Here is a 25,210-nt window from a genome sequence, read left to right as displayed (position 1 = left end):
TTAAAATATTTTTAACTTTTTCCGATGACTTTTAATTTCGTACGAAAATCCCACCTGTCATTTTTCAACCAATGAAATTCGCTGAAATTTATATCGTATCATCGTACCGTCGGATATCTGACCTGTGAAAATCCACCTTAAGTTACCGATATTTACATTTTTAAAAGTTAAATACATGGAAGAAAGAAGGGTTGCAAATATATGTAGATTTTGAAGATCTTTGTATCCGTTATTTTCAAAAGTTTCAAAAAATTTGACTAGGTATTCTTGAGAATTTCTTGGTAGTCATCATAACAGGCACAAAATTCATTTCATTATAGAACTGTCAAACGTAAAGCATATTCTTAATTCAATACGCTTTTATCTTATAAACCAAATAGTCGTTAGTTTTAGATTTAGTTTTCACAAAATAAACAGAGATTTCAAAGAAAAAAACAGTGCTGTATCTAAAATACTTTCTATATTAAAATACAATTTAATCTTCATAATTAGTACAATTTACAATGTATTTAATGATCCCTTCAGGGTGATTGTTATTGGCTATTGTGAAAGGAAATTTATCCATACCGTTGCAGGCAGCTCCAACGTTGCCTTTTTTATCAACCACCACTATACCTCCGAAGAACGTTCTGTATTTCTCAGCTATTCTTGCTATGGCTATATTAGCGGCTTTACTGGGAGATGCGCCATCCCTTAGCTTTTCAACGGCTAGAAAACTGAAACGGGAACGAAATATTAACAGTTTTAAAAAATAAGATTAAATAAGTGAAACTAAATTTATAAAGTCAGGTATATAAAAGTAAGTATAACTCACCTAGGTAGAAATCTCATCATAATGTCACCATCTCCAGTTGCTACAGCAGCTCCAACTGTGCTATCAGCATAGGCTCCAGCACCAGGTATCGGGGAATCACCAACTCTCCTGAAAATTAATCCTATATACGAATAGAAATTTAATGACGACTGTGAAATTGCTACTAATTAACAGACAGTTTTTTAATATGTATTTTTAATTACTATTTACTCCTCAGAACAATTTCTAATTCTAAAGTACGTACCCAGGTATTTTAAATTTAGCTCCATTGGTGGAAGTACCCGCTACTATATGGCCTTTTCCAGTCATTACTATCATCCCAATTGTATCATGATTTTTAGAGTCGTATACACTAGGTACCTCTTTAAAAATTGTATTTTCGAAATCACTTTCCATGGGCGTATAAGGTCCACATGATGTTTTAGGATCAGGTGATACATTCTATAAAAAGAAAAAATTCAAATCAAATTTCAGACGCAAATGCATTGTTAAGATATTCTTGAACGTTTATTAACTGTTTAGAGGATTTTTCCAATTACTAGTTGATGCACTTAAATTAATTAAAATCCATAATCAATGCTAAAATTGATATAGATTAATTGGTATGCTTTTTTGCTGCTAACTTACTTCACTATTTGTATTTAAATATAGTAAGTATTATCAAAAAACTGTATAGAATTCAGGCGACATTTACAGCAAATGTCATTTGGGACATATAGCCGGAGACAGTTACTGTCTCCGAACTGGCAAGTGTGTACGTTAACTGGCATGCTAGTTCCTGGCATGCTAACTAATCGCAAAGAATTTGATTTTTCTTGTTAGTAGCATGCTGTGAGATGCAAGACGTATGCGTGGGAAGTATCACTGGCATGTGTGAACGCGCGCTACCGCTACGGGCATCGGGCATGCCAGTAGCTAGCAGAGAATTGTCAGATTTGTTGTGTTGGTGATACAAATTAATCGTTTTATCTTTAAACTTGTTAATATAAAAAATGTTTCGTTTAGGTGATGAAAAAACCATCAAATTTATTGCTATATATAGAGAATTGGAGTGTCTTTTAAATTCTAAATCATCACCTAATTAAAATAAAGTACCTAGTCTGTGATAATGCTTACACAAGAATTTAAGAGGGAATGGGTGAAGGTATTACTATAAAGAAGATAAAGGCCAAAATAAAAAATTGCTCCAAGATTTTCTCTCCTACCAATTCAATTTCTTATTCAAATTTTCCTCTTTTTTGACTTCCGCTTCGGATTCATTATTAAATTGTTAACAATATATATGGTCATCAGCAATATTTGCTTGTTGAATTCATTCCGAATACCTTCCAGGGATCCCCTTTTTTCTGTTGGAAACTCAAAAACTTTTAATTACAAAACAAGTACTTTAGTCTCAGATGAAAACCACTTGATTGTTTACTAGCACTGGCATGTGTAAAAATCTACTCTGCTTTTTCGTCTTGTCAGTATAGACAAGCGAGCTACTGGCATGCCAATTACTAGCAAATGTGTTTTGTGCTTGCCAGTTACTGGCCTATGCCAGCAACTGGCATGCTAGCTACTTTCCCAATTTACTGGCATGTGTGTACCCGGCTTATCACAGCAATGCATATAATCAAAAGAGTTTTAACATCGGTGCCGGTCGACGAATGCATTTGTAAAGTATTAATATGTCACATAAGCATTTATCTTGAATAAAAATATGCAGGAAAAGTGGTACATAGTGATACATGGTTCACAGTGAAACACCGAAACTTATTTTTAAATTTGCCCTCGTAAAGCGCATTTGTGAAATCTACAGTTGCCTAGTAGAGTTGAATGTTATTGTGACCGTTCACGTGCTTTTAATATTGCGAATTTGCGAATAGTAATTGGATTTTATGTATTGTTAAGGTATGTAGTAACCTAATAAGAGTAGTTGACATGTACTTTTTATTTATTAACAGCCGATTTGCAGCATTCTTACTATTAAAATGGCATTTTACCTATGTAATAATATAACCTACACAATTTGTAAGATAATGACTCGCATAGCAAAGTTTTAAATTTGATTGTATGGTTAGGTTATCGGTACACACTGAAACAGTGTTATGTGATACCCAGTACGTTTCACTGTGTACCGCAATATTATAAATCATTACCAACAATTTGTTATTTTGGTTTTCATATGGTTAGAAAGCAAACGCCTAGGAAAATAGGGAATACGTCTGCAGATGTAATGGCTGCTGGCACAAAGTAGGTATTACAGGAAAATGAAAATTGATGTGGAGCAGCCGAGAGATATAATATTAGTTTTGTAACTTTACAACGATATGTGCTAAAAAAAAACGCAATAGTCCTGACGCAGGTATAAAAATGTCACCCAATTATTCCGTTCGACAAATTTTTACAGAGGAACAGGAAATAAGAGCAGATTATATTAATACCTGCAGCAAAATGGCATATGGATTGTCAACAAAAGAGTGTGGAAGGCTTGTGTGGGAGATGGCGGATGTAAATAAACTGGTTGTTCCTGAATCTTGGACAGAAAACAAACAAGCTGAGGTTGATTGGCTATGATGATTTATGAAAAGACGAAAGAATCTTGGCATTTGTCAGCCGGTAGCCTGCAGTTTAAGCAGAATCACTTCGTTTAGCCCACACGAAATCATTTTTTAATCATCTACGGCAAATATTTGAAAATAAACCTCAAGTAGCTAATGCATTTAGAATCTTTAATCTTGATGAAACGGGTACTAGCACTGTGCAAGACCCCAGAAAAATTGTAACCGAAAAGGATTCGAAACAAGTTAGTCAGTGTAGCAGTGCCGAACGTGGCACCCTAAGTAACAACTTGCGCAATTATTTGGGCTAATGGCACATACCTACCCCTAGCGATGGTGTTTCCGAGAAAATATTTCAAAACTCACATAGTAGCTGGAGCACCTCCAGGTACACTGGGATTAGCAACGCCCAATGGTTGGATGACGGCCGAACTCGTTTCACATTTTCTTGACCATTTCATAAAGCATTCACATAGTACACCTGACAATCTTTTCCTTCTAATATATGATAATCATGAAAGCCATATATTAGTTGCCGTTGTTGAAACATCTCGGACTGCAAGTGTGAGACTTACATAGATCGGTCTTTGGACCATTCAAAGCACATTACAATGCTGGTATTGATTCTTGGCTTCTACAACATCCTGGAATTCCTATGACTATTTACCAAATAGCCGAATGTATTAGAAAAGCTCATGTAAAATCGTTAACTCCTTCCAATATTATGTCAGGATTCCAGAAAAGTGGAAATTATCCATTTAATTCTCTAATCTTCGACGACACAGACTTTTTAACATCAGCAGTATCTGACAGGCTATAACGGGAAGATGTCCTCAATTATGAATTACCTGGACCTGCCACCTTACAATTTCGTAAAGAAACTACACCAGATACTGATTGTGCTGGACCATCTGGCGCACAACTTCAGAACGAGATTAGGTACTCCAGAAAAAAGTGAACCTGGACCATCTAACATAGGATTTCAGCTAGAAACAACTATGGATAATAAACTTCCCACATTTGCTAGTCCTAAGACTTCAGGGGATATCCAAAAGCACCATCCCATAAAGCTAACAGGGCACCTAGAAAGTAAAGTAAAAGCACAATTATTACTGACACACCCGAGAAAGATGCGTTGATAGAGAAAGAAAGAGGAAACGGAAAGCATTAATTAGCAAAAAGGTTAAAGATCGTTTAAATAAATTTCTTACAACAACCAAATTAATTAAACGGCAAAAAACAGAGTCTGGCTCCAGTGAAGAACGTGATATCCAACTAGCCGACTCCTCAGATGATGATGATAATTGAATTACTGAACAACCTGATAAAGAACCTGATTATTTTCGAAGTGCTAGTAAGGACGATATCGTGTTAATACGTTTTTCTAAAAAGATCCACTTTCATATTTACGAAAATAAGAGAAAATCGGTGGTTTTTTTCGCTTTCCTCCACAGCCTGAGTTAGCTCTAGAACAGAAAATTGGCTTACTTCGGCCACATCATGCGTAATAATAAATATACCGACTTCTACAGTTGATTCTTGGGCTGTTACTTCTTGGGAGTTATCGTCTTCATCGCTTACTTTATTATTTTCCAGTATTTCGAGAAGCTCCTGTTCTGTAAGTTCACGGTCATTGGCGGCTAGAACTTCTTCAACATTACCTGACTGCGGATTTTCAAAACCTTCCCCATATATTGATCATTATCATTGACTTCCTCTGTTTTATGAGGGGCACTGCTGAGGTTACAACAACTTCAGGCCATAGCTTTTTCCAACACTCGTTTATAGTTGATGGGCGTATTTCATCAGTGGCTTCTTTGATAATAGTTACACAGTGAGAAATACTAAATTGTCTTCAACTATCGGTAACAGTTAATAAAGGATATAGTTCCATATAGTCGAAGATACGGCTGAATGTGCGCCTTAGGTAATACCATTTAAATGCAGCTATTAGTCACTGAGCCAAAGGCTGTTAAAGCAAAGAGGTATTGGGAGGTAGAAAGTTAATTCCTACATTTGAATTAATTAATTCAGGGATTCTGGATGTCCAGGAGCAGTGTCGACATGAAGTGCTTTAAACAGCAGCGATTTTAATGTTAAATATTGCTTAACGCTAGGTACAAAATAGTTAGTAAACCAGTCCGTAAACAATGTTGCCGTCTTCTTCTTTGAGTGCCTCTCCTTTCGGAGATTGGATATCATTAGGGCGATTCTAATTTTATTTACTGCTGTTTTGAATAATTCGTTAGTGGTACAGCCAAACCACTCTCTTAAATTTCTCATCCAGGACATTCTTCTACGGCCTGGATTTCTGCGTCCTTGGATTTTTCCTTGCATTATATTTTGTAGGAATGTGTACTTTTGTCCTCTCATCAGGTGGCCTAAGTATTCAAGTTTTCTTTTTTTTATATTCAGTATAACTTCTGGATCGTTATTTATTCTGCGTATTACCTCTTCATTTGTAATTTTATCCACCCAACTTATTTTTAGTATACGGCGGTAGCACCACATCTCAAAGCTTTCAAGATTTTTAAGATTCCTCTGTTTAAGAGTCCATGCCTCAACACCGTAAAGCAAAGTACTGAATACATAGCATTTTAACATTCTAGTTCGTAGCTGAATACTAATGTCACGATTACAAAATAATTTTTTCATTTTTATAAAGGTAGACCTGGCAATTTCAATATGTCTTTTTATCTCGTGATTTTGGTCACCTGTTTCATTGATGAGGGTTCCCAAGTATTTGTATTCGCTTACTTTTTCGAGTTGGGTACCGTTTATTGCGATACTAATGTTGCCGTAACCCACGCTTTTTCATTTGTCCTCTAAAATACTGGTAGTTCGTTTTTATTTTTATGTTTAAGAGGCCGTGGATTTAGAGACGTATGATAACCTGAAACGTTACAACAAAATAAAACAGTTAACCTGTCCTTTGCTGCTTTAAAGCCTGGTGCAGATTTCTCATTTTCCAATATGAAGGTACAAGCAGGCATTCTTTTCCAAAAAACGGCTGTTTCGTCGGCGTTAAAAACTTGTTCCGGTTTATATATCTTCCTTCCTATGAGTTCTTTAAGTTTAACTGGATACTGGTTGGCCGCGTTTTGGTCTGCTGAGGCTGATTATCTCTCGATTTTGACGCTATGTAAAGAAACTCTTTTTTTTAATCTTTCGAACCATCTGTTACTTGCTTGGAAACTAGAAGATTCGTTGTCAGCCTTTAGATTATCGTAAAGACGAAAAGCATTTTTTGTATCATACGTGTGCTAATTGGCATCCTTTTTTTTTGTTTTCTCACTCTTTAATAGTCCTTGCAGTAGATTCATTCACTTTAAACTTCTTTGTAGCACTTCCACATGATTCTCCTGCAGCTAAGCAGTCTAACAACTAATTTTTTTATCTAAACTCATTACACATCTTCTCCTTTTAACATACTCTTTACTATTCCTTTCAGGCGAAGATATTTTTCAGGATAAAAACTATGTACAATAAAACGAAAACGAGTATTGTATAATTGCTGTTACCGTAGGCGAATGTAAGTAGATTATGTATGTACATATCTGTAAAATACCTCTACAAAATGTGATACAGAGGAGTGATATCATCGGACGCCAGTGAATTACCGTGTAGACTGTATAGAGTGGAGTATTCGTTAAAAGTCGATTGGACGGATATCGAAACCTCGGATAAGCGAAACCGCGGTTGATGAGTCCGCGGATAACGAGGGATTGCTGTATACAATTGAACTAAACTACAATTTTTTCTTTATAGTAAGTGGTCAAAGTGTTGTCTATTTGTTTGATGACAATGATAGAATCTATCGTGAAAGCTGCGAATAGAATTGTTAATCATTTCTACAGTAATTAATTGCATTTCAAGACGTATGCGATCTTTTAAATCATTTAGGTTAGTTAGTCTGTATAGACGTAGTTTCAAGTAAAAAAATCAAGTGATGACCAATCCATCTCTGAGGTAAAATTGTATTTAAATATAGCCTAACGTCTCTTTGATAATGTGGAGGTGCACCATCTTGTTGAAAATATACATTCATGTTTAAAAATAAACGGTTGATTTCAGGTATAATTTGATTTTGGAGAAGGTCGAGATATTTGGCTCCGGTCAGCGTACCTTCATATTGTACGTAAGGACCAATTAAATTGGTTTTTACCAAACCAGCCCAGACATTTATTTTTTCTGGATATTGTGTATGAATCTCCTCCATCCAGTGCGGGTTACAATCTGACCAGTATCGAGAATTATGCCGGTTCACATAACCGTTTAAACAGAATGTGGCTTCATCACTGAATACAACAAAATCTAAAAACGTGTTGCGTCTTTATTTTCTCTGTTACTGTTTTACAAAATTCTAATCGGCGATCAAAATCATCTTCAGATAATTCTTGATGGCTCTGAACTTTGTATGGATGAAATTTATGTGCATGTAAAATGGACTGTACAGACTTTCTAGTAATGTCATGATTTTTTGCCAGTTCACTCGTAGATATTTTAGGATTCTCCTGAACGTTTAATAGAATATCTAAGGTTTTATCGTCATTAGTTGTTGTTTTCGGTCTACCGATCCTTTACACTACGATCCATTGGACGATCCTTTACACTACCAGTTTCATCAAATTTTTAAAATGTTTCTAGATACTGTTGATCTACTTATAGGAGGGTTGAAATCGTTAAAAAGATTATTTGCTTCTTCATACGTTCGTTTCCGATCACCAAATCCAACTAATATGAGTACTTTAATTCTTTTTCTGATAAATTTGCCATTATTATTTTACTTTTTAAAGTCTGTAGGTATCAGTTTTAAATAATAAGTTTTGACAGTTTGTAGACAGACAAATAATAATGATGTTTACTATCTCAATGCCACAGAATAATAAACAATCAGAATGCTTGTCAAGATAAGTACGCGCAGACGGAATCAGCCATGTTTTAAACGGAACCAGTGCTGTTCAGTGACATTTTATCTGGTGTACATAGAAAAACTAACCCGGTTTAATTTATTTACGGCAACCATAGACATAATATGCACTATTTTATTCGTACTTTTAGTTGAAGAATAGATTAAATTATTTCAACTAAATTATTAATCTCTAAAAATTTTAATTACAGTTCTGTTGTAGCTTGTCACAAATTTCTTAATCCAAGTATGTTTCCGTTTAAAATATGGCGATCGCGTGCTGACACACTTCAAAGGCGGCATCTGAGAGTGGGCATTCTGATTGTTATTTATTCTGTGTCAATGCCTACTAATATTTTTGTCTTATGTGAAAGAGCTACCGTCAAATTTATAGCAGATATGCGTGAATTAGAGATAACACATTGTTACCACATTTTCACTGTAATTTAGTTTAATTGAATATTTTTAATAAAGCTTTTTCAGTTACCTGGTCAATTATTAAATATGTGTCAAGCTCGTATCATTTTTGAAAAGTGGATAAATTGAATATTTTTAACAAAATTTCTTCAATTATTGGGTTAATTATTTATTATTGCATTAAGTTACTATCATTTTTAAAAAGAAATGAAATAAGCTTTTCTTTGACATATCACATAACTTACGTTGCTATTAAAAAAAAAGTCAAGATGGAGCCGATATTGGAAATGATGACGTCTCATACAAACTTAAGTTATCATACTAACTTAACTTAATTTAAACTTAAGTTAAAACATGCAGAATATAATGCCATTTAGTATTCCAAAATTTCATAATTTTAAGTTTATTTCTTTCAAAGTAAAACCTTGTTGCCAGACTTTTTCGCTACTCTGTATAGGTATAGTTTTAAATTATTTACTAATAATAAGTATTTGAAGAATACGTATAACTGAACAAAAAAAAAAATAGGAATTTGGTAGTAACAAAATAGTTTGGTGGGAGTAAACTCACCACACTATCACAAACTGTTTCAGACACAAACTTAATAATAAAAGGTAACCAACAAGGGTTACAAATTAAACTTTATTCATTATTTACTTGATTGTTATTACAAACCTTCCAAAAATTAGGTTGACACTTTTCTTGCTTCCAGCTTTCCCATTGATTCAACGAGTAGTTGGTCGCTAGAGATTCTTCTTGAAAACCCAGATTCTTGGAAAAATTAGTAGCTAAACTTCCCACTAAAAGGGAATGTTCAGTGTTTTCCAGAACATACTTAGCGACAAAAATTGCGTTTTTAATTTTTCGTAAACCTCCAACTGCTCCCATATTGATGGTATCTCTGAAACAGATTTAGATTTAGATCGCTAGTTTTACAAATTTAAAAATAAAGAATGTTTTTCATAATTTTTAATATGAGAATAACAAAATTTATGTATCTCTGCAAGTAGTTCAGCCATTACCATTAAAAATAGCCATCTATGAAGAAGAAGTAGTTAAGAACTACTCTTTTTTAAAACCAAAACTAATTTGATACTGAATGGCACTAAGGTGTTTGTTTCTCTTTTTATCTTACATATATACCTGTAAAAGTTGCCAGCGCATTTCGCACAGTATCTGAGGACGCAATATACGTCATAGCCGAGATGCTACCCATTGGAGTGCTAGCTGAAGAAGGGAAGACCCTTTATGGGAAAAGGGAGTCAACTACAACTACATTGTGCCTAGATGACCTTAGAAGAAGAGAACGGCAAAGCAACATGCGTCGACGGCAATTACAGTGGGATTCTGGAACAACGGACAGGTGGACGCATTGTCTCTGTACCCGAAAATTCAACCATAGCAGGAGAAATGCTTTCATCGAAAGTAGCTTGGGATGCAATCAGCACATTCGCGATGAAAGTCCTCCAGGATCTTGGCCATATTAAAAGGAGGCGAGCTGAAAATAGAAACGGTTAGAAGAAGAGAAGCAATGACTTCGACAATATTAAGAAAGAGCAATAGCTAGATCCTTCTCCCCGTAAAGTAATTCCTTACCGTTTTTCCACGGTGGAAACAAAGGCAGAAGAAGGGGACGTGTTTAGTAGGTATTGTAACATATGAGTCCAACATACCAGGCAGTATATCTAGTTCTGATGATACGTAAATGTATTTCCTACCAAAAACATACACACACAGTTACATACACACATCACAAACTCTATTATATGATCTCTCATTGCAGGGAAACGTGGAAGCTAGTTCAAAGCTACAGAGCGCGTCCCCAGGTTACGGATAGAAGCGAGGCGACTTGGAAGGTATTCCGAGCCGTCTCGTATACATTCCGTGTACATTAATAACGTATACATTTTCCGATTGCATTTATTCTCAATCTAACATTGAGATGACCTTCAGGTTACTTCAGATAAACCTTATCCTTACCTAATCGAACTCGATTTGACAGGTTAACTGACCACTAATTCGGAAACAGCGACCCCAACAATCCTTTTATGTCTTTACCAAATTTTGTGATACATCATTAAAAAAATGTAGACGTCTGTTACAAAGAAAAAATGCTCATTTTATAAAGATGCCATTTTGGCCTCCAAATGACCTTTAGAATTATTCTTAAGGACAAAGTAAATACCTTCGCTGATTACATTCTCAAAGTACAATTCTATTTGTAAGGGTGATCTTTGTCTTGGTTACATTGACTACGTAATATCATCCGCGAGAACGAGTTACCGCCTTTAAATTCTTACAGTAAATGACAACTTCGAGGACCTTCAACGTCGTCACGTTGTGGATTTTGGGTCTTGTGCCCATGGAGACTTTTGTTCGACACATCAAATATTACAATATGGCAAAGTTTGGGCAGATTTAATCGAGGTCATTTTTCCATACGTTTTATACGGGGTCGTTTTAATCCTTTCTAAGAAACTTAGGTTCTTGTATGCATTTGGTTGGAAATAATATAACAGCTTTCTATTTGAGGTGCCAACTATCCCGTTTTTTTATTACTGAAGAAGACGATTTTGTCAGCCTTACTTTTTTGTGGTGGTCATTTAAAAAGCTTATTTTGTTCTTTATAGGTTCCCATTCCTTTAATTTGTAATACCCAGTTTTAGGAACAACACGAACCAACTAATAAATTTTCAGAAAACTCTAAGATATTTAAGTTTCCATGCTTTTAGTTGAAGCCGGAATTCGAATTAACGGAGAATGTATAAAAAACATCAGATACGCGGATGACACGATGGCATTCGCTGACAGTTATGAAGCCCTCCAGGAGTTAATGAGTAGAATTACAGAAGTGAGTCAGAGATGTGGACTTTCACTGAACATTAAGAAAACAAAATGTATGATGATCTCTAAGAAGAAATAGCAAATTGAAAGAATCAGTGTAAATGGTCAACCAATAGAAAGAGTAAAAACATATACCTACCTTGGTACGAATGTTAATGAAAATTGGGACCATTCCCTAGAAATAAAATCTAGGATAGAGAAAGCAAGATCTGTATTTCAAGAAAATGGCTAAGCTATTTAAATGCCACGATTTATCAGTACCCATAACAATCAGGTTACTACGTTGTTGTTATATCTATCCTGTACTGTGGTACGGAGTTGACTCGTGGACTCTCACAGACGCCACCTGTAAGAAAATTGAGGCTTTTGAAATGTGGCTTTATCGTAGAATCCTGAAGGTATCCTATACCGACCACGTTACTAACCAGGACGTTTTATTAAGAATGCAAAAAGGAAAATAGTTGTTAACCACAATAAAACAGCCAAAATTAAATACCTCGGTCACATAATGAGGAACAGCGAAAGATGTGGGTTGCTGCAATTAATTTTTCAAGGAAAAGTAGAAGGAAGACGTGGACCAGGAAGGCGAAGAATTTCCTGGCTGAAAAATCTACGTACGTGGTTCAACACAACAACCACAAACAACACAACAACCACAAATATTTTCAGAGCCGCAGTTTGCAAAATACAGATTGCCATGATCTCCGAAACGGATATGCACTACAAGAAAAAGATGTTCTTAGTAACGTACCCATCAAATATCATGGCGTCCAGTGCTGTTTCTCCATTTTCATCCGGTGAACCACCGTATCCAACGGTAGTATCGCATCTCTCGTCTTGACACGTCTCACAACCTGCAGCAAGTGCATCTACGGCTAGATCCAGTTGATTTGTTTCCCCGAATGCTAGAACCTTCCATGCTAAAAAATATAATTTAATACTTAATATAAAGCAATAGTTGACATTAAATACTATACTAAGTAAAGTGTAGATTATATATATATATATATATATATATATATATATATATATATATATATATATATATATATATATATATATATATATATATATATATATATATATACATAAGGAGCAACGACTATCAAACTCAATAAGCATTGATAAAACAATGGAAAAGGTTGGAAACGTTTACTCTGTACCTCTTGAAGGTCTCAGTCAGATAAAAAGAGGCAAGAAAGAAAGCTAGCTGTTACTACTCTATATATTAGAGGAAACGTTTCGTATTGTAATTACAAAACAGCATCAGTCGAAATAGGCCAATAAGTGACCTCTCATGTTGATAGAAATGAGAACAATAATCAAAATATTACTTACATGAGCAGTAATAAAATATCGATTGTAATTATAGCTACCAGTGTTGCAAAGAATTGGTCAACCATTCAAAGTTTACATCTTATGATAGTATAGTAAGGATGTAATCACTTACTTAATCCATGAAAAATCATATTTGATATATAACAACTAAGGCTAATTATATAATTAGCCTTAGTTGGTAAATGAAACTTGGAAAAACAGCCGTCTTGCAAGTATTTGCAATTTTACACAAGTAAAAATACCGACAACACAAAGCACATGTCTATTTTAACTTTAAGTTGAAAAACCAGTGTAGTTTAAAACATAAAACATTGATAGGTAAAAATATAACATACTTATTATAAAAACAATTTTCAATATTTACTTGTTTTAAAAGCACTTGAAAATTGATGATTTACGGCACGTTATAGGTATTCATTGCCAGTCGCCATTGTGGTATTTCAACAAGCTGTTTGTAGAAGAACCGGCGTAGAAAAGAACTCAAAAGTTCAACAAGGTGGAAGTGGAACGGAAAAAGAGGCGACCAATAATTTCCCAGAGGAAAGAGGGAAAACAGGAGATGTTAGTGAACATCAAACATCTACTTGTTGTGCAAAATGAGTGAACGATAAATTTCACTAAGATGGTCAATATCATTACGTCTATTCATAGTTTATGGCTGTTTGAGAATATGGCACATCTCAAGGAAAGTTCATTTAAAATAATTATTTTCAGTGGCCAAAATCTCTGTACTCTCAAAATCTGCCTGAGAAATTTCATTAAAAATACGAGTAGCTACAGAAAAATGCTCAGAGATTAAAAAGTTGCAAAGAAACAAACACAACTTTATGTTATCTAAAAAAATTAAGAAGCCAACTAGCATAAAATGATTCAACAGTAGTACTTTAAATAATAATAATAGAAACATAATACCTAAGATCAACTCATACAACTGAAAATAACTAAAGAGTTTTTTAAAGACTTCTATACCAGCAAGTTAATAGATTATGGGGAGGAATGTAAATGCAGTATCATAAATACCCAATAGCAAAAGTAAAATAGAACGACAATAAACGAGAGACAATACAAAACATGTAATCATAAACGTACCGAAAGGTCATTAATGAAATCGTATAAACTGAAAAAAGAAGAAATTTTTGATTATACTCAAAAGCAGCCATTAATAACCAAACCGTATAAAAAGCACAGATTACTTCCTGGTAGAAAAGCGTCCGACAGGTTCCTCGGTATTATTGATTAGAAAAAAGTTTATGGCATCAGGAGAAAAATGGTAAGAGGGAGAAGAATACGAAGGATACAGAAAAACAAAGATAACGGCATTCCAAAGACGTTAGAATGGTTCTTCAATATAGATAATAATTAGACAAAGGTGTATAACACATCAAAAGAAAGGGACGGATGCGACTAATAAAATGACATAGAAGATACAAAGAATGCGTCTTGCTAAAGAGGCGTTAGAGTCATTATTCAGTATTAATCATCAGAGAAAAGGAATTATATAACATATGAAGTGGAAGAGGAGTGAGGGATAAATGTAACGACGAGGCAAAAATAGAAATGATATCCTACCAAAAAGGAGTTACACAGAAGGTTTGATATTGCAACGAATGTTAAATATCCATATTGAAAAATAAAAGACTATGTAAACCAATAGGAACGTATGGACGTATATTTGTAATGGCTTCATGGGAAAGGGAGACGGGATGACCAACTAACATAAAAAAAAGCAAACATAAGAAGAACAAAAAGAACATTCGTCATGAGTGGACCGTAAGAATTAAAAACTCCATCCAGTCGAAATATGCCTCACAATTCGAGGTACCGCCGTTTCTATGACACCCAACTACAAACCCTTATACAATACAATAATCAGCATCCTCCAGGTCAGTCTGAACTATTTCAGTTTTGATATTCAAAACACTTCAACTGACAGTTGACACATCAACTGACATTCAAAACACTCACACAACATACAACACACAAATTCCTAACTACACACCACAAAGACAACTCACACATCAAAATGCACACCAAAACTCATCATTCATAGCCACTTCACAAATCGACAAATCGCAAAGTATTACCATCAACTATAAATTTACTCAGCCACCTTAAATACAGACAGCCCTTCAAAATACGACATCGAACACGTGATACAATACATAAACAACTTTATGTCACAAAGCCCTTATCTCAACGTTGAGCCCATACAAATACTACAGTCGTCAAACAAGAGATTTATAACCAGTCAATATGCTCACGCTCATCCCGTTTGTCCCGAGTGTCCATTACTATAGATAAACGCTTTATTTAGACAAGCAGCGGCGAGTATACGGAACGATTACGATTACCTGAACGACGAGTTCTTTGAATCACTTGACTCAAAACACTCGCATAGCACAAAATACACGACAAACCTCATTCCAAATTCTGCAGTCAAACCGTACTAATCCTAATCATTCTGGAGATGTTAGATGACAAAAACGATTTCTTTGCTGTCTACGTGAACAAATCGGAAAAATAGCCTACCTTTTCACAACAAACCCCATCAATGCCAAATATCTCTGCAGAACCACAAACAGATAGCCAAACAGAAACCAAAAATCACCCACCCCATTCCTCAGTCCAGTCCAGAAAACATCAGATAAACATACCTAAACATACGCATTCCTTTACAATTCTGCAATCAACGCAGATTCAACTGATTATTTAAAACTCAAAATCTACCCGGCTAAAAGTTTGAGTCGCTTACAGTCAACTCTCCCGACGAATACACCACACTTAGAACCCAACCCAAAATCAAACCATCATACCTATAAAAACACCTTATATTCTATATCGAAGACGATAACATTACAGTTACACACAACATAAACCTGCTATAGAAACAATACCTACTCAACCTTCACCCCCAACCTTACAACCAACATATACAAAACGAAATACATACGACTCATTTTACAGAACAATCAACTCAACGATCGATACGAACTATACCCTACAGCCATCACACACAAGCAACACAAACACATAAAACAACCCAAGACAACACAACCTTATAGAATCACATCCCTCCAAACATTTGCCAACAAAAAATATCGACAATATTTTAAAATTAAATGAACTTCTTCCCAACAATATAGCCAACTTAAAAGTCTATTCAGCGGCAAATCGAGATGATTGGAGAAGACTGTTGAAGGAGGCCAAGGCCCGATTTGGGCTGTAGTGCCATTGGATGGATGGAAAAGTCTATTCATCAACAAAACAGCACTTCTCAATATATTCCAACCTCTAAATATCCACGAATTCCAGACAAAACTAAGTTAACAAAAATATTTCGCAATAAGACATTGACCGTCTATTATAAGGTCACTTCCCTCACACTAAAATCGTTAGAATAATTGCTGCTAAGAACATTCCCACACACTTCGTTTACGTTTTCCCGAACTCGGAACAAAAGTTCGCGGAAACACTGAAATATGGTATTAAGCTAAACGGGGAGATTATACGTTGTGAGATTCCTGGATCGAATGACGCCATCCCCCTAAGCTAAAAATACTGTTCTAGATGCTGCCAACGCGGACATTACAAAACAGAATACCAAGAAAAAGCCACTATCTGTCCAATATGCAGACAAAATCACAAATCATATTAATGACAATGCACCATCCTATCCAAACTGTCACGGCAAATACCCGGCATATTCAAACAAATGTCCTGCTGGAAAACGTGCTCCCACAACACAGAAACAGTCACAGACAGTTCCTAATCCAGATAAATTCCCGTATACAAACTCACTTCAGATATCAAATCGATAATTAACCTCATGTCTATAATATTTTTCAACGTCTTACCTGAAGAAACTATTACCAACAACTCTGTAACGAGATCTTCCAAAAAATATATACGGAAGTAGTTACATCCTACCTAAGCTCTAGCTTCTAGAAGGCACTCATTAGCCATTAACAAAACGACATACTCGACAAACAACCCTTGATACCCCCTAAAATGGAAAGTGAGTCCCCTCAAATAACACTCTCAGAGTCGATTTAATTTACACACGGACAGGGGGAGATTAGTTTTCTGTGGTTTCCCAATCTCATTGCACAACAATATCTGTACCTAGGTAAGGAACTAGCCACAGCTAACCTCTACGCGATTTAGTAGAAAAAGTCCAAACAATTCTGAAAGGAATAATTCCGTTGCATCTGGTATTTTTATAGTCTGACCATCTCAACTAGTCCACGACGAAGTTGCCAACCGAACATCGACTCGATCGATGATAAGCGCCGTCAAACCCCTGCCTCCACACCTACTCTGGTCTTGTCATTAATGGAAAATTGTTCCAAACATACAAAAAAAAAACTTCACAACTTGAAAAGGCACGTAGCCTAAATCCCTATCCTTCTTCTTTTTCTTCTTCTTTGGCTTTTCCCTTTTCAGCGGTCGCTGTACCTTACTCTTCGTCGCCACTACTAAACTACTTCACCTAAACCTTTTTCGCTTAAGTCCTCTGATACATAGTCCTTCCATCTCTTCCTCGGTTTTCCTCTACCTCTTATTCCATCAACTTGTAAGAGCTCTATCCTTCGTCCAACATAGTTTTGCCTTAATGTAAACCAAGCGTCACTGGAAAACTTTTATTCAATCCGACACAAGTCCTTACTTTGGTGTACGCTCTCTCATAAATATACTTCATGAGCCTTACGTACTTCTCAGGAACCCTTTTCTCTATCATACATCTCCATAGCTCTTGTCTGGGAACTATGTTGTACGCCTTCTTAAGATTTATGAATATCAATAGCAAGTGTAGCTCTCTTTTCTTCTCGCCGTATTTCTCTATCAACCGTCTCAAAGCAAACAAGGCATCCGTTGTCGTACTTCCTGGCATAAACCCAAACTATTCTTCTCATGTCGATGTTTCTCTCCTTAACCTTCGCTCTACAGTTATCTTCCAAATTTTCATTGTGTGAGATATTAACTTTACCCCTTTATTGTTCTTGTAGTCCTGAATGTCCCCTTTATCTTTATACAATGATACCGTCACACTCTCTTTCCATGCATTGGGCATCCTTTCTTCCTCATATATCCTACTCATCATTTGCCACAAAATATTAACCCCTTCCTCTCCTTCGTCCTCTTCTTATAGTGCCGTGCACCTATAGTCCTATAATACGTATTGCGTATTTTTTTTCCTCTCAGAATATGGCCGAGGTATCCAATTTTTCGTACATTGATCAAATTGAGTAGTTCTCTCTCAGTATTTGCCTTCCTCTCATACAGCCTTACAAACCTTCGTATGTATTCCATCAGGTTCTACTGCCTTATCTATTTAACACCTCGACAACTTCATCTCCCGCTATTTCCGGTATTCCATTCTCATTTAGGATCCCGCATCTTCTGTCTCTCCTCAGGTATTCTTCATTTAGCAACTTTCTAAAGTACTCAGACCGTCTTTGCTAAATTTTAACATCGGTTTTTAACACTCTTTCATCTGCACTCTTAATTTGCCGCAGGTAGGCCAAGTCTTTTGCGATGGAGCAACTCGTTGCTTTCAGCAAGTCCTCGTAGACACTTTGTCTCAGGACCAGCAACCTCATGTAGAGTCGTAAGTTGCCATGTTATAAATTCCACTGGTAACTTTAACATCTTAACATATAAGATCGAACAATGTAATCTAAATTTAAACTAATAACATTTAACGGGTTTTCACCCAAATATTTAGTGGCTCAAAACATGTACACCTAGAAACACTGATGATGGAATACAGATTCCGAAAACGTTTTGTGATATAGCCCGATTGGGTATTTTAATTATATACCTTTTATAAAGGATTTTAAATAAACTTTTTGTGATACATGGTATACAGCCAGCTACATGAACTTAGTTTTCTTGTGGATTTTAAAAAGAATTTCTTACCTGCTTTAGTTGCGTTTTGGAAGCCCCACGTATTAACAACTAAAGGTATATCTGCGAAAGATCCGTGAACAAGAAAATATATTATAAATATTAAAAAGTTCATGACGTTATCTGAAAATCAAAAATAAACATTACTTTGAAAAATTACTTGACTGTTATACTTCTTTATACTCTAAAATTTACCTTTAATATAATACAGTTTTTTAAGGCGTCAAATCAATAAACGTGGCGCGATTTTTGCCATTTTTTATGATTCTAATGAGATCAATACAATGTATTTCTTTCATTGACCGGCCACTATGGAGCTTCAAAACCTATAGCATGAAATTTTAGTTTTGAGTTTTGGCAACAAATGTGAGGCATTTGAAATATGCTTAAGAAATGCTGAATTGAAACTTTGACATTACAAACAATCTAAAACTTTTAAAACTGCTCTTTTTTAATTACACTAGTACGCTTTTTAAAAGCACTTATCTTCAGCTATACTACATCCGAAACCGTCTTCTTGGAAGCATTTCCCGTGACGTGCGATCGTCTGTAATGTAAAAGTTTAAATTTTGCATTTTTAGCCATATTTCAAATGCCTCATATTTGTGGATAAAAATCAAAATCGAATTTTCATGTTATAGGTTTTGAAGACTGGTCTCAATCAATGGAAATTTCACTACGACCGGTCAATAAAAGTAATACATTTTATTGATCTCACGAGAATCGTGTAAACGTCTTTCGGCAGAGGACTAGGTATCTTTATAAAAGAAATACCCGACTATATAGTTATGATAACCGCAAAAAGGTATACAGTAAATAAACCTTGTAAAATGTCTTTCGGTAGACTGGGTAACTTTTCACATAAAAGACATACCCGACTATACTATGGTTGTGATAACCGCAATAGGGTCTCTAGCATAAGAGAACCTCGACAAAGAAATAGTCTTTCAGCAGACTAGGTATCGTCTTTCGGCAGACGACTGGGTATCTTTTCAGATAAAAGAAATACCCCAACAAACAGCTATCACAACCGACTAGGCCTACCATAAGCAAGCCGTGAGCAAGATACATGAAATGGTTATCATAATTCATAAGGTCCCTACCATAAGGAAACCGTAAACAACAACATATTAACTGGTTATCATAACCGACAAGGCTCCTACCATAAGGAAAAAGCAAATAGACATAAAAAAGAACATGGAAAAAAGGTATCTACTAGCAGAGAACCCTAAACACACAAAAAAAACAGAAAAAGAAGAAGAAAATCAGGCTCTAAGGACCATTATGTTGCTTTCTGCACATACGATGACTTCTATATAACAATTGAAGTCATCAGAAAGGAAGAAGAATGTCTATATTCAATGTAGACCCCGCTGGTTTCTCCCTTTCGCTTTTGGCATTAATATTAAAATAGAAAAAAATGAAGGCCAGAGGACTTTATAAAACTCTATTTTAAAATAAAGTAAAATCAAACATAAATATACATAAACAAACATACAATTATAACTAAACAAGAATATCTACTAACTTAAATATTAGTTAATACGAAACGACACCAAAAAGACAACTATTTTAAGAATAGAACACTGATGGCTCAAACAAAGCGACAAAGTATTTAACAACTAAAAGACAAACCTACTACAGCCGCAAACATACTAAACTCAGTTCGCTATTCCCAGTCCTAACTGTCTAGTGAATTTAGTGATTATTTTTTTGTGAAGTTAGTTACTTTTTGACAGACTAAAAGTGGCTGGAAATTACAAATGAAAACAACTGATCATGCTACAGCTCACAGCTGACAGAATGATTTATATAGCTTTTGAATGAAGAAGAATAGAACTCCTGGTGAAAAATATAAAAAGGATTTTCTGTATTGTTTGTTTTAGAACTTATAAGCCTAAAAATCCTGACACAAAAGTTTTCATTCCTGCTCTTCTAAAACAATCCAAAAGTAGATGAAGGGCTGATGGTCTCGGAGAGCTGATGTTATTTCTTCGGTGGTGAATTCGTGGAAGAGTTTTGAGTTATGTCGGGCTGTTTGGCATAAATTATTTAGTTTTTTTGATATATTTTGTGTGTTCTTTATCACGTGGAGCCCTAGATAGGGTGACAATTCTGCTAGATATTTGGTCGGGAGATAAAAAGGGGAGTTTTTGAACGGGTGGAGCATTTCCTCCTAGTTTCTCATTAAGTACTTTCCACTAAGTAGGCTCCAAAATTGTCTGCTCGATCTTTTTTTATGTTATTTTTATCCATTTATCTGTCCGAGTTTCATTTCACGTTTGTAATATGTCATTAGCTACATCTGGGTTACCATTATCTATATAGTTAGTGAAAAGTTCTTCACATTCATTATTCCAGCCCGGGATTAATTCTTTGCGGTAACCTCTTGGTATACACTTGTTTACGGTTGATATTAACGCACCTACAAATCTATCGTAGCTTTCAGGTGTAGTTGGGACTCATCTTATAACTTAATCAAGTTCAGTAGAGAATTTTAGCCAGTCTGCCTTCTGAAAGTTTCATCTTGGTCTGGAAATGGATCGGATTATCGAAATATGGATACCTGCTTCATATATTACTGGACGATGCTGGCTGTGTAAGAAATTCTTTAGGAATGTAGGTAATTCTTTCTTGTTATTTCTTGTATAGGTTCTTTATTATCACTGCGCATGTTGAATCGTTATTTCAGTTATGTTCTTGTTATTTTTTCGTTAAGGATTCTGATTATGATCTTAATGTAGTTTCAGCGGCATCTGCCATATACGATTTTAAACTAGCAAAACATTTGTTTTTGTTAAGTATATATTTCTTTGTTATATATTGGAATGTGTACAATTTACAAGACTAATACTAAGAAACTTGCTCCTTATTCTTAAGTAATTGAATGTTTGGCTTATTGATCTATTGTCCATAATGATATATTTTACTGTTTTTATCGAGAATAGATGCTGTCCGGAACTCATGTTTGAATGGAACAGCTGCAACAGATTTCACATCGTCTACTATGAAGAACCTCTTGACCAGTCCATCTCATTTCATAACAGGTCGGTAATGTGTGTTAATCACTGAATTGTCACAGATTTCCAGCTTCCCAGTATCTGATGGTTCTAAGAGTGCATTCATAAAGCATTGTCCTTATTTCGTTGTATTCACCGTCGTAGAAAGTTTCGTCTGGTCTGTCTGACTGTGGATATCACAATGTTCTTTTTACGAGATAAGGTCAGCTCTAAGCCCAAAGCCCAACTCTACTTCTTCATCTGGACTTGAGACGGGTACTTACTGTTTGAAATTATTTGGAGATAGTATAGAGTAGAGAGAGTATAATGAGTTTTCCCCTGGTTTTCTTCATTTAGCTTGAAAAAATAGAGTTGGATTAAATAACAGGTGAGTTTCAGGCAAATAGGTCTTTCATGTAGTGCTTATAGAAAAAACTGGAAAAGAATTAAATGATATAATGGGATCTATAGCGGAAAGTCACAAATATAACTATTGTAAGAGATTTACATAATATAGTTAAGGTCAAAATCGGATTATAAACATTTAAAGGTAGAATGCTGTATTATAAATTGCATAACTAGTAGAATATCATTAAAGTTTTTATAATAAACATTTAATTCATTTAAGATAGATGCAAAAGTATGCCAACAATGTTTAACATACAACAAAATTTGACTAACAAATATATGTTATTTAATTTACTTACTCTATTATTACAAATATAGGGAATGACAACTATTGCAGTATAATGTTTAATTACATAATATACACATTAAAAACAGGTCGTCAGCGCTCATAGTTACACCACAGAATAAATAACAATTATTGTTATAAACATTATTTATTATTCCGTGGTTACACTATAATTATTAGTTTATTGCTTATTTGTAGATTAACGAAATTACTGTATTGGAATACCAATACTATAAAAGCCATGTGTCACGTTTCTTTGGTAGTAAAAAAGAAGAAGTACTTTACCAATAAAATATCACACACTTCAATTTGAAATATTTTTCAAGTTATTTATCGGGTCTTTGGTCTCCTAAGTTAATTTAACTGGTTGTGTGTATTATTATTTAAAGGGAAAAGAAAAAATTACGTAGTTATACTTACCTAAGAAATTAGTGATATATGGCCAATGAAGACACTTCACAACTAGAAAATCATATCAATAATGAACTAGATTATTATGCAGTTTTGCAATGTAAATCGAACTCTACACTAGAAGAACTTAAACAAAGTTATCGCACTTTGATAAAAAAGTTTCATCCAGATAAACAATCTCAAAAGGGGAGCTCTGGATCTGAAGAACTATTCATTCTTATTGATAAGGCATATAAAACATTAAGCGATACAAAATTAAGAAAAGAATATGATGCTCAGTTGATAGAAAATAATTTTAATGAAAATTCTTTAATATATGCAGAATTAAACAAATCTGATTTAAAGTTTGTTAATGAAGTCTGTTATTTTCCTTGCAGATGTGGACAAAATATTGAAATAAGTGCGGATGTTTTACAAGAAGAGGAATGTTTAGTGGAATGTTCTGAATGTACCAATTGTATTTTAATAAAATAAATAACTGATTACAGCAAAAACATACTGAACTATTAACCTAAAGAAGACAACTGATTGCTGCTGCCATCTTTTAGTAATCAATTGTGTTTGTCTTTGAAATCACAACATCAACATACATAACCTCAATTATAAACATGTCTGAGTTGAGGAAAAGTATCACCACAGTTTGTGAAAAGAAATTCTTGTTAAAGAATCTTGAAGAATATACTGTAAGTGTTTTCGTTAGTAAGGTCACATTAAAATACCAAGGTTTTGTTATCATTTTTAATTTTAGAGATTAGATGGAAGAGCTTTTGATGAATTTAGAAATGTTTCCATTGATTTTGGTAGAGACTGGGGCTGCTGTCACGTTTCCCTTGGTAAAACTAGGTGAGTGTCAACATTAGTATTCACCCAATTCTTTTACTCACGGATACTCCTTTTAGAGCCATTGCACAAGTCTCATCAGAGATTACACAACCAAGATCATCTCGTCCCAGTGAAGGAATACTTAATCTTAATATTGAGTTGAATCCTTTAGCTGCACCTCACTTTGAAGCTGGTAGACAGTCTGATTTAGGAGTACAGTTGAATAGGCTATTAGAAAAATGTTTGAAAGATTCAAAAGCTGTAGATTTGGAGTCTTTATGTATAAAAATGAATGAAAAAGTAAGTAGTTTTATAAGTGTAATGTTGATTCGACTGGTAGTAATTTTTTTGAACCTTTATTAAGAACACATGGAAAATTTAAATTTGATTGTGACATCTATAATATGTTAAGTACTTATGAGTGTAAATATGCAAATACATAAAACAATATTGTTCTGAAGCTACTTTCTTGTGGCATGTTAAAGTAGTTACTATTTAAATGGGAATAAGCCACAATTAAAGGTTAAAGTAAGTTTATTGACGTTTCAATTTCCACTTCGGAAATCAATCTCAAAATACAAACATTAGTAAATTGATTAATTTACTTACTCTATTATTACAAATATAGGGAATGACAATTAACTAATGTTTGTATTTTGAGAACGAGTTGGCTGGAAAAATTGCTCTTTGCCAATTTTTGAATTAAGGTCCCCAGCAATTTTCACGTCATGACGTGAACATCGATTATATTCTTTGTCTAAAGTGTCATAGAATTGATCTTTTTCGTCGTCTTCATTTTCTTCCGTGGGTGTGTGTACACTAAGAAAGCTATAGTTATAGAATTTTCCTTTAAGACTTAGATAACATATTCTGTTATTTATGGGTTTAAAGATAAGGACTAATTGCTTTGCTTTTTTACTGACTAGAAAACCATTGCCAAATTCGTGTTGGATGCTATGTCTGCTATATTGTAGTCTTTCTCTCGATAATTCCTGAACCAGTCCATCTCATCTTTTGAATCGTTATAATATCGGCTTTCATTTTATCCAGTTCCCCAGTGCTAACCCTTGTGTTAGCAATTTAAAAGTGCCATAAATGGTTCGTATGTTCCATGTGCAGATCCGTAAATCGTTATTTCTTTGTCGTTTGCTAGGTCGGCGTGAATTAAACATCTCTTAACCATACAATCCACATAAATATCAGTATGCTCCGAACTTCGCAAAGTAGGATTTTGGTTTAGATTTAGACTACTGTTAATATCAAGTTCATCATCATCATCAGTGGTGCTACAGCTCTAGTTGAGCCTTGACCTTCCCCAGTCGTTTCTGTTCATCGCCAACCGTTGCCAATTTGCCGCACCGATTTTCCTTGCGTCCTCGTCCACACCGTCCCTCCATCTCAGTCGTGGTCTGCCTCTACTCCTATTTCCCACTGGGACCGATAATAGAGTTCGTCTGGGTGGGTAATTTTCATTTGCTCTTGACACATGTCCAGCCCATCTAAGCCTACCTA

At 34.8% G+C, this 25,210-nt stretch overlaps 2 protein-coding genes across 3 annotated transcripts in view; one reads left to right on the top strand and one right to left on the bottom strand.

Annotated features, from left to right (window-relative positions):
• Nucleotides 1–441: 441 nt before the first annotated feature.
• Nucleotides 442–23,026, bottom strand: LOC140439897 (N(4)-(Beta-N-acetylglucosaminyl)-L-asparaginase). Of its 2 annotated transcripts, none has more exons than XM_072530070.1 (7): nucleotides 22,886–23,026; nucleotides 18,785–18,895; nucleotides 12,279–12,447; nucleotides 9,359–9,584; nucleotides 1,059–1,255; nucleotides 815–922; nucleotides 442–716 (listed from the first exon to the last, which is right to left on the bottom strand). In XM_072530070.1, the coding sequence occupies exons 2-7, from the start codon at nucleotides 18,885–18,887 to the stop codon at nucleotides 476–478; spliced, it is 1,044 nt and encodes a 347-aa protein (XP_072386171.1). In that variant the 5' UTR covers nucleotides 18,888–18,895; nucleotides 22,886–23,026; the 3' UTR covers nucleotides 442–475. The 2 variants fall into 2 exon arrangements, with proteins under 2 accessions (XP_072386171.1, XP_072386172.1); XM_072530071.1 differs by lacking the exon at nucleotides 22,886–23,026 and adding an exon at nucleotides 22,479–22,600.
• A 394-nt stretch (nucleotides 23,027–23,420) lies between these two features.
• Rrp45 (exosome complex component Rrp45) overlaps nucleotides 23,421–25,210 on the top strand; it is a 30,516-nt gene continuing 28,726 nt past the window's right edge. Inside the window, exons 1-3 of the mRNA XM_072530069.1 lie at nucleotides 23,421–23,559; nucleotides 23,625–23,719; nucleotides 23,776–23,998. Of these exons, the coding sequence (XP_072386170.1) occupies nucleotides 23,485–23,559; nucleotides 23,625–23,719; nucleotides 23,776–23,998 (393 nt within the window). The 5' untranslated portion in view covers nucleotides 23,421–23,484. The remainder of the gene's footprint in view (nucleotides 23,560–23,624; nucleotides 23,720–23,775; nucleotides 23,999–25,210) is intronic.

This window comes from Diabrotica undecimpunctata, chromosome 4 (genome assembly GCF_040954645.1).
Source record: "Diabrotica undecimpunctata isolate CICGRU chromosome 4, icDiaUnde3, whole genome shotgun sequence".
Lineage (NCBI taxonomy): Eukaryota > Metazoa > Arthropoda > Insecta > Coleoptera > Chrysomelidae > Diabrotica > Diabrotica undecimpunctata.
Note: the sequence above shows the minus strand (reverse complement) of the source record. Positions and strands in the feature narration are given on the sequence as shown.